Source organism: Jaculus jaculus, chromosome 10 (assembly GCF_020740685.1).
Source record: "Jaculus jaculus isolate mJacJac1 chromosome 10, mJacJac1.mat.Y.cur, whole genome shotgun sequence".
Lineage (NCBI taxonomy): Eukaryota > Metazoa > Chordata > Mammalia > Rodentia > Dipodidae > Jaculus > Jaculus jaculus.
In genome coordinates, this window is record NC_059111.1 from 49,689,923 (window position 1) to 49,708,548 (window position 18,626).

Sequence of the window (18,626 nt, forward strand, 5' to 3'; positions counted from 1 at the left end):
TAAAATCTCCAATATTCATGAGTAAATATTTACATCAGCTTCATGCCTATGTTATTAGGTTTGATTTGGCCTTCAGTTGAACTTTTGATTTACAGATTCAGTTTTGATTAAAAATATTTATCAATGGGGAATTTTGCATTAGTACCTGTTCTGAGTACTAGGAACAATATATTATAACTAGGACCACCAATGTTTTCAGAGATCCCAGCAGAATGCTTGGCAAATAAATGGCAAATGTTGTTGTCATTGCTAAGGTGAATATGATGTTTGAAAATTATGAATCATCAAGTGGAGTGAGCATGTATAATTCAACTGCAGCAATGTCCCTCTAAGCTCTCTGAATTATACTTGTTGCTCCTTAACATCAACGAGAGATGTCTGGACCCCAGCATACAATAAAACTTATAGAACTCATGCTGGTGTGTCAGCTCTGGGCTAAGCAAGCATGTGCCTTGGATGATGATGCTGTGAAACCTCATCCCCTTCAAGCAGGGGTGCTCAGGTCACAGACTGCAGTGAAGAGCAGTTCTTTGTGTAGATTTCAGCATGATGGCCTCACCTCTCAGCAGTTTTCAATGCCACAAAGCAAATATAAGTTATTGATTACTTGGAAGAATAACAAACACTTAATAAACAGGTCTGAGAACTTTCCTCAGGGAACATAATCTCATGTTAGTTTAACTTTCTTATCTGTAAAGATGGTTCCTTAAGGTAATGTTATACTTGGTTAATGAAGAGCTTCTTGTGAAAGGTCCTGGTTGTTTCTTAAGAAATTCCACATTTTTTTTATCCAAAACATTTCCCACATACAAAATTATGCCAATTTCTAAGACTTGCTAGGTAAGAATGTACTTTAATGAGAGAAGGAAGTCTTTTAAGTGACATCAGTTATTTAAGTGATAATGGTAACTATTATCAATAAATTTTAGTAAATCTAAATCTGATAAGTTTTCTTAGTGAACACATATACACTTCATTTTAATCTTTCAGTGATATGAAAAGAAAATTTAAAGTAACTAGATAGCTTGAACTCCAAAGGCTTTTGTATACAGAGGTTTTGCTGTTTGTTCTTGTAAAACTCAGGTTTCTTAAAGATGAAAACAGTTTATATAACATGCTGTAAGGTCATTAGTGAGTATCTTAAATAAAATGCTTAGCTGCAATGATCTCCCATAAAGAATTTTACATATATGGATATCCATGACACTTAGGAAAATACTCACATGTAATGTATTACAAATAATAGCAAGTTTTGTTTTACTCATTAATATAGTTTCATCACGATCACTCCTTGTAAATTTCTCATAAGGCAAAATAGTAAATTATTTCATGCTTTATAACTTAAAAAAAAATCAACATCCTATACCACCACCTCATTTTGCCTAGAGTGTAGTAAAATTTTAGAGAAAGGGTGCTGAGGAGGTGGCTCTTGGATTACAAAAGGCCAAGTATGATCCTATGTGAAGAAAAGATGAGCATGACCATGTAATGCTGTCACTCTAGTGTGGGTGGTGGGGAGAAAAAGGGAGAGTGGGGACCACAGAGTCACTGGGGATCACGAACCAGCAGCAGCTCCAGGCTGAGGAAGAAACTCTCTTTAAATGAAAAAAATAGGCAGACGATTCATAAGAGAAGGATGCCTGTTGCTCGCCTCTGGCTTCTGCAGGCACATGCATGGGGTGCATGCATCTGCACCTGCTAGTTAATATACCACACAACATAGCGACACACATACACACACATGAAAAATTGCAATGAAAAGCATACTACTAGTATTTTTATTTGTTTTCTTTGTTTTTATGTTTAAGTTTCTCACAATAATTTTGTACTGTAGTACACAATACTTTTGCCTTTTTGCTGATTTTTAAAATTTGATTTTGACAGTTGAAGAAAGGCTCATTGTCTCTTTTTGACTTTCCTTGTTTCTGTGATATAATTGTCATCTTAATTAAACTAACAGCTAGCATTTATACTAACTTGACTGTTCTTCATCACTTCATCAATGTGCATATTACATTGAGTTCTTTACTTCATTTTTACTTCCCTTTGAATTATCAACTACTTCAGTTTTCTTAGGTTTCTATGTACTTATTTATAATTGTTTCCAACATTTCCTTAACCCCAATTCAAATTTTTGCTTATTCAGGGACATTCTGTCTTTAAATTCTTCTTCTTTCCCTTATCCAAGCATCTGTTTATCACCCTTTGTAGCCTGGAACTCTTCATATATATTTAAATATTTTATTTTTATTTATTTGTTTGAGAAAGAGGGAAAGGGGAAAGGAGAGAGAGAGAGAGAGAGAGGGAGAGAATGGGAGTGCTGGGGCATCTAGCCACTGCAAACAAACTCCAGACACATGTGCCACCTTGTGCATCTGGCTTAGGTGGGTCCTGGGGAATCAAACTTGAGTCCTTTGCCTTTGTAGGCAAGGGCCTTAATCGCCAACTATCTCTCCACCCCCTTTGTGTGTATTTAAAATACATGATATAACATTTCTAAAAAGGGGTGCATGAGGAGGGAGACAAAAGAAAATACTACTATGAAATTGTGATCAAATTACTTTGTTATGTATAAAAACTGTCAATAAAAAGTTAAAAGTAGGGCTAGAGAGATGGCTTGGTAGCTAAGGCATTTTCCTGCAAAGCCAAAGGATCCCAGTTCTACTCTCCAGGACCCATGTAAGCCAGACACATGAGGGCACATGCATCTGGAGTTCACTTGCAATGGTTGGTGGCCCTATTGCACCCATTCTCTCTCTCTCTCTCTCTCTTTCTTTCTGTAGCTTTCTCTCTGTCAAATAAATAAATAAAATATACTTTCAAAAAAATTTTAAAGTAAATTCTTAGGATTGTTTTTAAAAGTCAAATGAGATAACAAAATTAATATTCTGATTCCCATGGATTTTTGCTTTTCTCTACAGTTCATTTCAAGATTATTGATCTATTATACATATATATATATATATAATATATTATATACATATGTACATATATAGTGTTGGAAATATTGACACTCTATGCCAGTAGTATGTTTAATCATACCTGGCTTGCACCTTTGTATCTGGGCCCTTTGAGAGGATGTCTAGGTTTGGCTGAGGCTTAGCTAAAGATGCAATGTCATTAGTTCTGGTTATGAGTGATAGCCTAGTGAATAGTGGAACGTTGCAGGTACGGTCTCATGACCTGAAAAAGTAAAGCCACAGCTGAGCACTTCTGTTAGAACTTGGCCATTGTGTGCACTTCCTGGAGACCCACCCTACTTCAAACTTGGCCTGTGGTGAATAGATCTAATTGAATGCTTACATGTGATGGATAGTGTAGGAACTGAATTTTAGTTTAATCTCTTCTATTTAGAATTTCAAAGGAATTGCCTGATACAACCTTCCATTTTGTGCCACCATTATTACTATTGACTTTTATCCTTCTTTGTGTACTAATTAATTATATATAGAAATGTTTGGTATCTCATTTAAAACTCTTTTTAAATTTTAGCTACTTATTCATTTATTTATTTAAGAATTTGTAAGTCTGTGCATGCATGTGTATGGATGTGCAAACATGGTGTATGTATGAGGTCAGTGGGCAACTTTTAGGTGGGTCTTCAACTGCCATCTTATTTAAGGCAGGCTTTTATTGTTGTTCATGTCTCCTCTAGGCTTCCAGGAAATTCTCCTATTTGTGCTTTCCTTTTTACCATAGGCACACTGGGATTACAGAGACCCACCACAGCTTGAGACTTTTATATAAAAATCAGATACTCAGAGTTAAATGGCAAGTACTTTACCCACTGAGCTATCACCTCAAACTGTCTCTTGTTTTTTTAATTATTATTATATTCTATAGTACATGTTTCTCAATTCATTGCCTTTCCAAGTATGAAAATTTATTTAACATGCGCTAATCTGAAATAAGTTTTCATTTCTCTATTTCAAATTTAGAATTTGAACTTTTTGAGTTAGTTATTTAAATTTCTTGCTTTAAATAGTATGTATTATTTGGTTAATTTATCTTCAGCTAAAGACCATTTAAATAAAGATGTCAATGCATACCTTTGAAGGTATTGACAATAATTTACCATAATAATAAAATTCTCTAGTATAAGATGAATGAAAATATTTTCGATGCACATAAAGAAAATTGGTGGGGTTTTTCTAGAAAACAAAAACATATATTAGGGCTAAAGAGATTGCTTATTGGCTAAGTCGCTTGCCTGCATAAGCCTAAGGACCCAGGTTTGATTTACTAGTACCCATGTAAGCTAGATGCATAAGGTGGCACATGTGTCTGGAGTGGATGGAAACCCTGGGTTGCCCATTCTCTTTCCCTATCTGCCTTCTCTCCCTCTCTCAAATAAGTAAAGAAATATATTTTTTTAAAGTCATGGATTTAAATTTTTATTTTATACCATTGGACTCAACCTTTGTTTGTATATTTTGCTGCTGGTATTATGGATGGAACCCTCTGTATTTTCCATTCTTGTCAGGAACCTCCAATAGTTCAGATGCCATGCATATACCTGGTCAGAGAGTATTGTGTTCTGGCTAAGAACCCAAGCTTCAGTATCAGATGTAGATAATAGGCCTTTTGCCATCACTTTGCTCTTAAAACCTCAAGAATTATCTGATAGCAGTTTTACCATGAAGAAAATAAAGCCCATTATATCAGTGTCACTGAAATTTTCCTTTTTTCTGGTAAAAGGTATTCAAAAGAGAGATGATGCTTCTGATTAGTTCAGTTTTGTGTTAGTTACTGCATAAATATTTCTACAACTCAATTCTTAAATCTAGATTTAAATCATGATACACACACACACACACACACACACACACGAATATATACATATGTATATATATTGAATTTAGATCCACAGAACTTTTGTTCCTTAGCTCTCCCACGTATACCTCAAAACCCCCAAAAGTCCTAATAACACTCTAATAAAAAAGTTTATCTTCTGGCTTAGGAAGATGGAGCATTGTTGAGACTTTAAAAGTTCATTAGCATTTAAATTTTTTTTTTTCTTTTTTTGGTTTTTCAAGGTAGGGTCTCACTCTAGCTCAGGCTGACCTGGAATTCACCCTGTAGCCTCATGGTGGCCTTGAACACATGGTGATCCTCCTACCTTTGCCTCTTGAGTGCTGGGAATAAAGGCATGCACCACCATACCCGGTTTAAAATTCTTATATTAATCATTCTCATTGTCCCAAGGCCATTGAACTCCTATAGAAAATCTCACTTCATAGGAATGTGCAGTTGACCTGCTCTCCGTGTTAACCACTTGCCCTAGCTTCAATGCATGACATTCCTTTGCCTTACTCCAAATCCTTTCTTTCCTTCTCTTCTCTCTCTCTCTCCAGATTATTCATTCAATCTGAATGTGATCCTCCCATGGCCATATGTCTACACCTTGTCCATTTGTCAAAACAGACTCTGCATGTAGTCTCCTTCATAATCCATGCCTCCTTCTTTACTCTTGCTGATATGTTTTCCAAACCTGACATCTCAAAATCATATTTTTTGGTAATGAATTTTTATTATATTCCTTTTATACATCATTAAAAATTCTTTCTGGGGGCAATTATTAAAATATTTAACAATAGGTATGACCTGATAAACAGCACATTCAAATGGCACAGGCTATACACACCTGTATGCTTAGTGGATGTTTATGAGAGGGCCAAACTACACATGCCACTTGCTTCTTCAGATCCATATCTAGGTTTACTTGTCTCTACAGTATCCAAATAGCATAGTGTCTGGCACATAATATGTGGGATCATATTTTGCACTACTATAAGAAAAAGTGTGTATTGGTAAAAATAAGAAAGTAAACTTATATATTTTAGAGTAAATTATTAAATGTCCTAATAACAACTCTTTATATTCTAGTTGAGGGTCTTCTATAGTGATTTTTTTTCCCTTTGAAAGCAGATTTCCCTGAAAGAGCTAATTTGAAAAAATAAACTGTTCAATAAGAAATAAAAAGAGAAATGAAATGAATATATGCATAGAGGCTTTAGATATTTCAATTTATTTCAGATGTCTATTTCTTAATGCATTTTTCTTTCCTCTATTGGAGGAAATACTTGGAGAGGTGGATTTTTCAAAAAATCTGTTCCTGTGTTTATCTTGAATAAGATATAGGATTTCAATTATTAGTTTTAACTTTTTATTTGTTTAATCAGGGTGTAATTTTTGTCCCATACTTTTATCTTGGACTATGTTAAGGGCATTTATTCATCAAAATCTCCACATTAATCATTGTTAGAACAACATATAAAATACATATAAAATACATACATAAATAAAACAGATGTTGAAGTTCCATGCCAAATAAGTTTGATGTGGCTATTATAGATTTTTTTTATTTCTACCTATACTTTTATGCGTAAAAAATTTCAGTTAAGATATTGCATCAGATATTGTCCTATACCCTCTCCCCTGTTTGGATAACATTAATAGAATGCTATACATTTATTTAGACACATATTAAAACATTTGGAAGTATAGTTTAATATATTTCTATGAAGATAGAAGTTTGTTTGTCTTATCATATTGAGAATAGAGATTATAGGATTTCCAGGTAAAATGGCAGCATAGCAGCCATTCCAAAGAAGCCTAGGGAGTTAAATAAGGATACAAACTGAAAAAAAAATGAAAGTGTATAAGTTATTATCAACCATAGCAGAGAAGCAGGAGCAACTTAGATCTTCCAGAAAGGAGGAAACCAGCCAGAATCCCGCTGAGGTGCCAGCAGCCCTGGTTCACATGCCAGTTCATCAGGTTGGCGCAAAACTGCAGGAGCAAAAACCAGGTGAGGGGATTTTCCACTTACATCAGCCTCCCTGCAAAGTCAAGAAACCTGAGGGGGAAGATAGGAACCAGCTTAGCAACTGCTGAAGGAGAACACAAACAGGAACAGCTGAGCTGCTCTGGTACAACTCCAGGCATCCTGCACAGTCTCCCATCCCCCAACCATCAGAAAAGTCATTCACCCCCAGCCACATGGCATCCAGCACAGCTGATCAGAACACTAGATCTACAAAGAGAGCAAAGAGAGAGATTGGGTTGAGCAATCAGCATTGGTGAGATTGGAAGCTATCCCAAAAGGTAACAGGGCCTAATGACACAAAGGCAGATACATAGGTCTGCACTGGAAGTGTTAATCTCAGCTTTCATGTCAGAGCAGGTTATGTGTTAAATATTTTTCATTGGCTTTATCATTTTCAAATAAGCTGTATTTTGGTGTTGACTATTGTTGCCTTTAATGTTCACTGATTCATAGGGCCCTTGTCTTTGTCTTCTGTCATTATTGGAGACTGGATCTGACTGGCCCCAGACTGACCTGGAAGCCATTTTTTTTTTAATTTTTTTTTTTTTTAATTTATTTGAGAGCGACAGACACAGAGAGAAAGACAGATAGAGGGAGAGAGAGAGAATGGGCATGCCAGGGCTTCCAGCCTCTGCAAACAAACTCCAGATGCGTGTGCCCCCTTGTGCATCTGGCTAACGTGGGACCTGGGGAACCGAGCCTCGAACCGGGGTCCTTAGGCTTCACAGGCAAGCGCTTAACCGCTAAGCCATCTCTCCAGCCCCCTGGAAGCCATTTTACACCAGAACTCTCAACTTCCTGTTGACAAGTGTGGGAGAACACACACCCTTAGAGACTTTGAATGGGAATTTCAAGATATTCTGGACATGATTAAGACATGAAACATAGGAATTCAGAGCATAGTAGTAGGAGGAGAAGAATTTCATTCCAAAGGCATAGCAGGTATTTTCAATAAAATGTTAGAGAAAATTTTCCCAAATAGGGAAAGTGATGCCAGTGCAGATACATGAAGCCTACTAAATGCCAAACAGACAAAATCAGAAAAGAACCTCTCACTATCATATTATAATTAAACTACAAAACACACAAACCAAAGAAAATATATTGAAAGCAGTTAGAGAGAATATTGATTAAATTTCCTTTCTCACTAATACAAAATTCATAAAACTAAATGATTCATCAGAGGTATTTATTCTTTAAAAGTATGTTTCTAAGAAACTTAAGTCTTACAGAATTCTATCATAATACTCCTTAAAGTTTTCAAACACTTAGTTTAGAAAAATAATTATACCAATACAGATTACATGGATGAGCACTGGAAAAGAATAGCTGTATTTACCACATTTAGCTAACATAGAAGAGGGCTAGATGGTGGTTTATCTCCAGGGTGTAATGAGAAGGGTTTTTTTTTTTTTTTTTTTTTGGTTTTTCGAGGTAGGGTCTCACTCTGGCTCAGGCTGACCTGGAATTCACTATGGAGTCTCAGGGTGGCCTCGAACTCTCGGAGATCCTCCTACCTCTGCCTCCCGAGTGCTGGGATTAAAGGCGTGCGCCACCACGCCCAGCATGAGAAGTTTTTAATGTGAATTGGGGAAAAGCCCTCAGCTGCAAAATTGGAGAGTCTGTCTGGTTTGGTCCAACTCTCTAAGAGAAGAGCTCTCACAAGTCATGGTATTTTATCAATGCTGAATAATATCACTTCTTTTGATGGGATTCACATGGCTCTGGTTCCATGCATCCTAACTTAAAATGTGTTAACAATATGTCACAGTACCTATTTGGATTTTTCATTAATGAATTCAAATTCAACCACCCATTAGAAGAGATTATCTATATAATTTAGCTCAGAATCCCATCATCTTTATTAGATCTCATATTCTGACCCATGAAATTGATCTTATACTTAACCTAAGATTTATGAGTCACTTCAATAAAGAAAATAAAACATTATGAGAAAAAAATGAAATGGTAAATTGTGTTCATTTTTTAAAAATCAGAAGCCACAATAATAGACTTGGTTAATAAGAAGAACAAGGACATAGCTACTGGACATTAAAGATCTCAATATTATGAACAGAAAATTTTGTAAAATATTATTTTTATATACTTAGTTTGTACTTCTAAAACATAAATGAAATGTTTAAGGTACAAATTATCTAAAGGTGAGTACCTAAAATCCACAATATACTTCAAAATATGTATATGATCTAATCTATGATATAAATAAACTATGTTACTATAGCACATTTTTGTAAATCAGTTTTCTTTAGGATAGACCATGGTGTTCACATAAAAATAACTGTTTAAATGAGTAATATGAAATGCTCAAGATGCAAGGACCTTCCCTTCTAAGAAAATTGTCTGTTTACAAAAAGACACATGTTATGGAACCTAGTTAAGAATTAGCAGGCACACATAGTCAGGAAACAGAGTGCTTTCTCTAAAACCAAGTGGTATTGATTCTGTTTTGTTTGTTTTACCTTTCCCTATTGAATTGACTCATCATGTTATCCGATAACAAAATAAAGCAAAGGCAGTGCTCTGTATCACAGGAAACAAAATATAAGTCCTATGCATATGTCAGGTATAGCACAAAGTTAATTTTAAATTTCCATGTGGAAAAAAGAGATTTTGCCCATTAAATTGATTTCATTTCTCATCTATTTAGAGTAAATGCACTTAATAACTCTCTATCTACTGTCTATAGTCTGTTAATTTTTTGTTTATACAGTCTTACATTTATTACAATTTTCTTCAAATAATTAGCTAAATTTTAGATACCTCTTTTAGGCAAGAATCTTTGAGCTATGTAAATTAGAAAGTTTCTTTTTTTATTTATTAGAAAGAAAGAGAATGAGTACACCAGGGCCTCTAGCCACTGCAAACAACCTCTAGAAACATGCACCATCATGTGCATCTTACTTACATTGATTCTGAGGAATCGAACCTAGGTCCTTAAGCTTCACAGGCAAGTGCCTTAACTGCCGAGCCACCTTTCCAGCCCATAACTTTGACAATTTCCTAATGTCATTCTTAACTAATTGAAAAACAACATATCTAAAATGCAGCTACCCCAAAAGGGGACATGACTATAACTCCTATTACATTACATATTCTATTTTGTTCTTATCCTCAACCCTGACCCTCTGCTCAGTAATTAATCTGAGATCAACTGGTGGTCATAGTCAGTGTACTAAAGTTCAGATTGACTCATAAACTTAAACAAAAACCAGGCACCTCTGATTGGCTGTTTCTTGGAAAATGAGCATGGTTTATGATGGGAAAGTAGAAGCAGTACTGGGATGAGTGTGTCCTCTCATGGGCAGCTGTTAACATGTATACTGAACTCATTTTATTTATCAACTTTAAGATTAAAAGAAAAATCAAATGAAGTGGATAAAATTATGCATGACAAGCTGCATTTTATAAGTGAATTCTAGAGTTACATGAAACCGAAAGCCATTAATTTCCATACAGTGATAGTAGTTACTTATGATAATTATTTATTTGTGGCATTCCTTAAGGGGATATCTAGGGGAGAGTTTCTGCTAGGTGCTGGGCTACCAGTCTTTTGGAGGAGATAAGCATGAAAACAGTTAATTTAAATGAAATATGAGTGAGAAAATACACAATTATGTCATAAATAGGTGAAAATTTTGTGAACTATATTTTTTTTCCTTTAACTGCCATGTTGGATAAAAAACCAATTATAATCCTACCTCAAACTTCTTTTTTTTCTTTTATTTTCCCTCCATTCTGTCCTCCCTCCCTTCTTCCTTCCTTCCTGTCTTTCTTTCCTTCTTCCTTCCCTCCTGTCTTTCTTTCCTTCTTTCTTTTTTCTCTCTCCATCTTCCTCCCTCCCTCCTATTTCCACAACTCCCTTGTAAATTGCTTTCCAGTTGGATCTGCTCAGACATTGACAGAAATTCTTGAGTTGGAGAAAAAGAAAGCTCTATCCTTGTCTGTCTCAGTATTTATTTCCAGCATTTTGAGTGACTTCTCCTTGACTTCTGAGCCTAGGAAAACTAGGTAGATATGGTGTACCACTCCATGACATCTAGCTCCTTTTTTCTGTCTTCCATTCAGTTTCTCAACCTCTTCTATGAGTATGTGATAAATTTCCAGCCATCATGAGAGTGATTTCCACTTTCCTAGCTAGAATAAATGTGATTTCCAGGGAGTTATCTAGCTGAGCTGAAGACTAGGAAGTTTGTGCAGAAGAATTGGATTAATATGCATAAAGGAAATGTGGTGAGTTTGTGCATACTGGAGGCTTGCAGGATTGGTGGAAAGAGGGTGGAACTCAGGAGAACATAGCAACTTGTTGAGAAAGTATACTTTTGACAAGAACCATGGGCATGTGTTTTCCTCTTATGTCAAACTAACATTCTACTCTTGCTCCCATGCCTCCTTCACCATGATTGGATGCACTCCTTTTACTTGTAATACAGAATAAACCCTTTCATTCTTTAAGCTGTTTCTTGTCAAGTTTAGGTCACAGCACCAAATAAAGTTACTAATAAACTGGGAAGGTGTACTTCACCTTTGGAGGATTATTAATTCATTTATTGAATATTTTTTCATATTTATTATTTTTGAGTTCTATAATATGCTAGATTTGGTTGATATTGTATATATGTAAGTACAATGATTGTGATGGGTAGGTAATATGATGGAGAATGGAATTTCAAAGGAGAAAGTAGGGGGAGGAAATTAACATGGGATTTTTTTTATAATCATGGAAAATGCTAATAAAAATTAAAAAAATAATATGCTAGATTTAATCCTCTATCAGATGTACAATTATCAAGGATTTTTCCCTTACACAATTCAATTTGTCATTTATTAGCATTACTACCTGGGTTATTTGTGACCTTTTAAGAAAGAACTTGCCTATGTTGGTATCTTGAAATATCCTTATTATATTTTTTGTCATAATACTTTCCAACTTTCATGGCTTACAGATTAGTCTTTTATCTATTTTGAGTTGTTTTATTGTGCATGGTAAGATATTGGCATAGTTTCTATGTATATTTTCTTTTGTATGTGGTGAGAGACAGTTTCATTCTTCTATATGTAGTTTCCCAGCACAATTTGCTGAAGATGTTGCCTTTCCTCCACTATCTGTTTTTGGCACCTTTGTCTAAAGTCATCTGGCTATCGTTGCATGTGTTTGATTCTGTGTCCCATCTTCTATTCCATGGATCTACATGTCTCTTTTCTTCTGAGCCTTTCTCTTGTCATCATTATGGTTTGTTTTTTTCTCTTTTACATTTTCAGTACACCAAGGTACTGAAATGTTAAATATAAATGAGAAAATCAGGCAATTATTAAATAAACATAAAGTTTCCCTTACTTACTGAATAATTACAATTCACTTCCTAGTGGTCTGCCACTGTAATCCCAATACTTAATCCATTAAAAACCCAGAATTTATAATTTAATTGTAGATTCAACCAAAATTCAATATTGTCAATTTTCACTTACTTTCAGTGTCTGCCAGTCCTCCTCCTGACTGTTTTATAGGCTCTTGACCATTCTGTCCCATCTTGCTTCTATTTAAGAAGAAAGCAGAATGATATATTTAGCTGAGTCCCCAAATGCAAATCAGGAGGTTGTTTCTTAAAATAGAATAGTATTTTGTATTCAGATACACAATGAGTGATTTGAGTGGCATGCAAACAACTAGTTACTTTATGTCACATTAGTTTTAGAGTGGGAACTTTATTATTATTCCTAATCTGTCTAAACATTATACTTCAAAATTCAGTACATTTTATTTGTAGACACATTTATGAAAAATTTGATTACTGTGATATTTTTAGAATTTTATCCATCATAAAATTATATAACTCATACAAAAAATATAAAATTGTTCACATTAATGGGGCATCCTGAGATGCTTTGAAGTGTACATATATAGTATCTAAGTGTAGTCAAACATATCTATCTCCTCAATCATTTATCATAGCTTTTTCATTTGTAATTCAAGAAAGAGTTTTATCTTTATACTTTACAGGTTTTTAATGGTTCTTTGTTGAGAAGTGAAATAGTTAAAGAACACATGGAAATAAAAGAACCTAAATAGATATCTCTCAAATTAACTGGGCGTGGTGGTGCATGCCTTTAATCCCAGCACTCGGGAGGCAGAGGTAGGAGGATCGCCATGAGTTCAAGGCCACCCTGAGACTTCATAGTGAATTCCAGGTCAGTCTGGGTTAGAGTGAAACTCTACCTCAAAAAAAAATCAAATTATTACATAAAAATGGCCAATAGATATATGAAACACCTCAACATTACTATAAGGGAAATATAAATCAAAACCACAATGAGATATCACCTGACCCTGGTATTATGGCTTGGCAACTTGAAACAAATGCTTGTGAGGATGTAGAGAGGAGAGCCTTGTACACTATTGGTAGAAATATAAATTAGCATAGCCATTATCAAAAACAGTTTGGACCTCTCTCAAAAATGAAATGTAATATTAATATGTCATCCAGCAATATTATGACTGGGCATACATACAAAGGAAATAAAATATATATGTCGAAGTCATCTGTACTTCCATGGTTAGCATAGCTTTAGTCACAATAAAATTAAGAATGTCAAACTGAACCATCAACTGATAAATGGATAAAGAAACTATAGTAATTCCTACAAGTATATAGGACACTTCTTGTTGCTTCAGGCAGAGGAAAGGCTCTATGACAGACAAAATATTTTGAAATTGCTGATAAATGCACTTAGATGAGACATTATTAAATATTAATTTATTAATTAATTTATTTTTGAGTGGGAGAGAGAGAGAGAGAGACAGAAAAAGAGAGCAAATTCATGGGTGTTCCAGGACCTCCTGCCACTGCAAACAAACTCCAGATGCATGCACCACTTTGTGCATCTGGCTTTACATGAGTACTGGGGAATCAAACCCAGGCTGTCAGACATTGCAAGCAAGTGTCTTTAACAAAAGAGCCATTTCTCTAGCTTAGATGAAATATTCCCAAATGATGAAATAAAAACACAGATGTTAAAAAGGATACTGGAATCAATAGATACTGTACTTTCTAGACAATAATTCTAACATAGCAAGGTTTAACAATTCTGATTTTCATAATATGTTTCTGATTTACTAGAACTGCTGAAAATGTAACTATGATTATTTCTTAAGACTAATGAAATTGTGATCAAAAATCCTCTATTAGTCTACTCCAGAGAAGATACTGAAATATTTTCATTCATTATAAAAGAGGAACCAATGCAAATTTAGAAATTATTATATCTCCAAAGCTATTGCATTGTTCCATTCTGTTAAATTAAATACTTAAGCCCACATTTAGTGATTATGTGAGGACCAAATTTATGGAATTATATAATTTCAAATATTTTGTGTGGGAGGGGATGGGTGTGTGTGTGCATGTGCATAGATGCATGTCTGTAGTCTGTAACTGAATTATGTCTTGCTTAATCAATGCACAAACCTTCAATTTGTGCAATTGCTTCATTAAGATCAAATAAGTTAAGTCAAAAATGAGGCTGTCTTCTCTGTTATTAGTAGAAGAAAGGGAAATTTATGTACTGGTATAGTGACCTGAATCATCTTGCTATTAAGCCAAACTCTATTGAAATTGAAGGTCCATTTTGCAATGCTAACCATGCATATCCCAGTACTGAAAATGATCATGCTTTTACTATGTCAAGTTTTAGTATTGAAAGTTCTTGGTAATCAGTGACATAAACTTGTTTCTAGTTTTTAGAATTGAGTTCTTGATTTTATGTTTTAATGGTAATATCTTATTATAGCCTTTTATTTAATGAAAACTGAGTTTAACTTTAGATAATTAGCTGTAACACATGTTAAGACCATCTTGAATAAGTGCAAAACATTGCAGCCTAGTGACACCATGAAATGAAATGAAATATAAAGGAAATGCTACTGTGGGTTGTGTGAGATATATGATTTTTTAAAAATTATCAATAACTTTAAAAAATATTTGTATTTATTTATTTGAGAGAGAGATACAGAAATACAGAGATACAGGGAGAGGGAGAGAGAGAATAGGAAGGCCAGGACCTCCAGCCACTGCAAATGGACCCCAAATGCATGCACCTCCTTGTGTATCTGGCTTACCTGGGTCCTGGGGAATCAAACCTGGGTCCTTTGGCTTTGTAGGCAAATTCCTTAACCTCTAAGCTATCTCTTTAGCCCAAATCCTAATAATTTTTAACTCAACACTCTGATAACATGTTTTATAGTATACAGATTCAATCACTCATTTTTATTGAACACTTATTCTAGCCCAAGTAACAAATGTTAGGCAAAATAAGGACCTTAAAAAACTAACAAATAGGGCTGAAGAGATGGCTTAGCAGTTAGGCGTTTGCCTGTGAAGCCTAAGGACCCCGGTTCGAGGCTCGGTTCCCCAGGTCCCACATTAGCCAGATGCACAAGGGGGCGCACACGTCTGGAGTTCGTTTGCAGAGGCTGGAAGCCCTGGTGCGCCCATTCTCTCTCTCTCCCTCTATCTGTCTTTCTCTCTGTGTCTGTCGCTCTCAAATAACTAATAAAATAAAAAATTAAAAAAGAAACTAACAAATACAATAATTTCTCACAAATATCTTCTGTGTAGTACTTTAACAAAGTGAACTTTCCTTGTTGTTATATTATGATATGACTGTTTTCTGGACAATTTTGAGAAACTTCAATATAATAAGAAAACAAGCAATAGGATTTAAGAAAAACAAATTGAGCATATGGTATATGATGTAAAATTACATAAGTTTTCATGTTAGATATTGAGACTGTGGAAAAAGCATAGATTACTCTCAAAGTCGCAACTTCTTCATCAGTATTATGTATACTGAAAGGTACAGATAAATTAGAAATATATCAAGTTATGTATAGCAAAAAGTATCCAATCTTTTTTTGTTTGTTTTATCAAGGCCAGGTCTCACTCTAGCCCAGGCTGACCTGGAACCTACTATGTAAGTGGCCTCAAATTCAAGGTGATCCTCCAACCTCTGCCTTGCAAGTGCCAGGAGGGATTAAAGGTGTGAGCCACCATGCCCAGTATCTTTATCAAGTCTTAATATCCATAGCTTAGAGAATAATGTAATGAACTTGCTAAAAGTCTTATCAGTCATTCAAATGGTATTATCAGAAGGCAAAGACTAATGAGATCAGATTTTTAAAGAATAATTTTCCATAACATACAAGTACTTCTACTGAACCTAAAGACTAAGTTTATTTGTGTGTGTGTGTGTGTGTGTGTGTGTGTTTGTGTGGTTTTTCAAGGTAGGGCCTCACCAAGCTGACCTGGAATTCACTATGGAGTTTCAGGGTGGCCTTGAAATCAAGGCAGTCCTCCTATCTCTGCCTCTGAGTGCTGGGATTAAAGGTATATACGCACCACCACATCCAGTTTATAGACTATGTTTTAAGGACATAACTCTCAAAACCCTCAGATGAACAATTTCTAAGATAATAAGTTCCTTTATTGAAACTGGACAATGGTTTACATGTTAACTTTGTAGTTGATTAAAAAAACACACTTACATCCTTGGAATAGGAAATAGATTAGTCTCCCCTGCAGTGCCGCTGCTCCCATCACTGTCCACACTGTACCCGCTGCCAAAGCTGCTGCCTGAGGAGCCAGTTGACACGGAGCTGTCTGCAGGCCGGTGGTTGGTGGGCTTGGCTGCATGGTGTGAGAAGAGCCAACACCACAGTCAGCAAGTGATGCCCATCTTAATGTCCACATGTAAACTCTATCTACTTACAGAAATAGCTGTGGCCAGAAAGCTAGCTGCCTTTCTCAACCTGCCTTTTGTTTTCATTTCCTTAACCAGTAATGAACAGTGCAACATCATATTACTTTGCTTGTTATATTACACATTAAAAGAACCACAAATTACTTCTAGGGAAAAAGCATTCAATTTTTAAACTGTTAAATAGTATGTTAGTATTGTATTTTCCCTTACAGTACCATCACTAAGGATTTGGCCATTTCATAAAGAAAAGATTTTAGAATCATTTTTGTGGTCAGTTAAAGGAATTACACAATTATTTTCCATGTTAATAATAGTTTGTTTTCTCATTAGAAGTAACAAATGCAAAATAGAATAGATAATTTCAAAATTTGACTGAAAACTTTGTGCTTGTTTACATGTGGGGCTACCAATTACCTCAATGTGGTTTTTATAATGTAAAGATAATTGTTTCCCTTTACAGATATTATGGTTTATAACGGGGACTTATTTCAACAATGTCATGAGTTTAATATTTGGGTATATGAATCCAAATTCCCATAAAAATATAAAAATATGTGTTAAATATTATAGAGGGGAGGCATACCACTCACAAAGAATTTAAGCTTTTCTTCACATTGTTCACCCTTTATTTTTTGAGGTACGGTCTCACTCTAGCCCATGCTGACCTGGAACTCTGTATTTACCCGCTGGCCTGAAACTCATGAAGATCCTCCTACCTCTACCTCCCAAGAGCTTGGATTAAAGGTTTATGCCTCCATGCCCAGCCACATTTTCCTTTTTATTATGCCAATAATAGTATATTCACAAAACCACCAAAGTCTTTCATAATTATTGCAGTGACAATAGGATTGCTTTCCATAACATGGGACTAAGAGAAAAAATTTATAATAGGTAAATTATGTATCATGCTTATAAGCTGAAAACAGTTATTTGGGGGATATGAGTTTCCAGTTATTAATGAAATGCTGGTTACACATCTATGACTAGATTTGCAGAAAAGAGGTTATGTTTGTTTATTACTATATTCCATTTATGTAGAAGAAATACAAATGGTATATTTAATATTAAAGAAAAGGCTTTCAAAGGGATAATTTATGTTATTGGGATGGTTCAGTAATTAAGGAGCTTGCCTGTTAAGCATAAAAAATCCATGTTCAAGTCCCCAGAACCCACATAAGCAGGATACACAAGGTGGTGCATGCATCTAGAGTTTGTTTGCAGTGGCTAGAGGCCCCTGGCAACCCATTCTTTCTCTCTATAACAAATAAATAAAGATAATTTAAAAATGTGAAAGTAGGCTGGAGCGATGGCTTGGCAGGTAAAGGCCCTGCCTGAGGACCCATATTTGACCTCTTTCCAGATCCCACATAAGCCAGACAAACAAAGGTGAGGCAAACACATGGTCACACATGCCCACTAGGTGATGCAAGCATCTGGCATTCAATTGTAAGGGCTGATGTCCTGGCTTGCCAATTCATTACCTTTTAAAAATGTAAAAGTAACATAATAGGAATATAGAATGATGAGCATGTATAAAGTAGTTTATACTGCACAATCAACTGACAATGAGTTGGATTAATAAATTGGTAATGAATAAAACAATTCTGCCATTTTTTTTTTACTATACTGGGAATCAAACCCAGGGGCTTGGGTATGCTGAGCAAGCACTCTACCACTGAACTGAATTCTCAGCTCTGTCATGCTTTTATTGGCTTTAAATAATCCAACCATATAGGCTGATAATATTACATAGTGTAATGATGAATGAGAAACATTAATTTCATCAACCAAAGAACTTATTTTCAAAGGCAATTCTTAATAAATAGTAATGTTTAATTAGTCGATTCTTAGTAAATTAAAACAATGTTATGACACAGCACATGAGAATTGCAACCTTATATAGAAAATACCTTGTTATTTATATTTCAAAGCAGTCAACCTCATATTCTGTCAATTTTGCTTTTATGTGACAACATTTCCAATTCTGTTCTTCTGGAGATTTTGAGAAATAGATATAGGTTGTAGA

The 18,626-nt window shown here is 35.0% G+C and overlaps 1 protein-coding gene across 1 annotated transcript in view; it reads right to left on the reverse strand.

Moving 5' to 3' along the window:
• The window catches only part of Pclo (piccolo presynaptic cytomatrix protein), a 425,322-nt gene that overhangs the window by 19,965 nt on the left and 386,731 nt on the right, over positions 1-18,626 (reverse strand). The window contains exons 21-22 of the mRNA XM_045160196.1: positions 16,386-16,527; positions 12,317-12,384 (exon numbers count right to left, since the gene is read on the reverse strand). Of these exons, the coding sequence (XP_045016131.1) occupies positions 12,317-12,384; positions 16,386-16,527 (210 nt within the window). The remainder of the gene's footprint in view (positions 1-12,316; positions 12,385-16,385; positions 16,528-18,626) is intronic.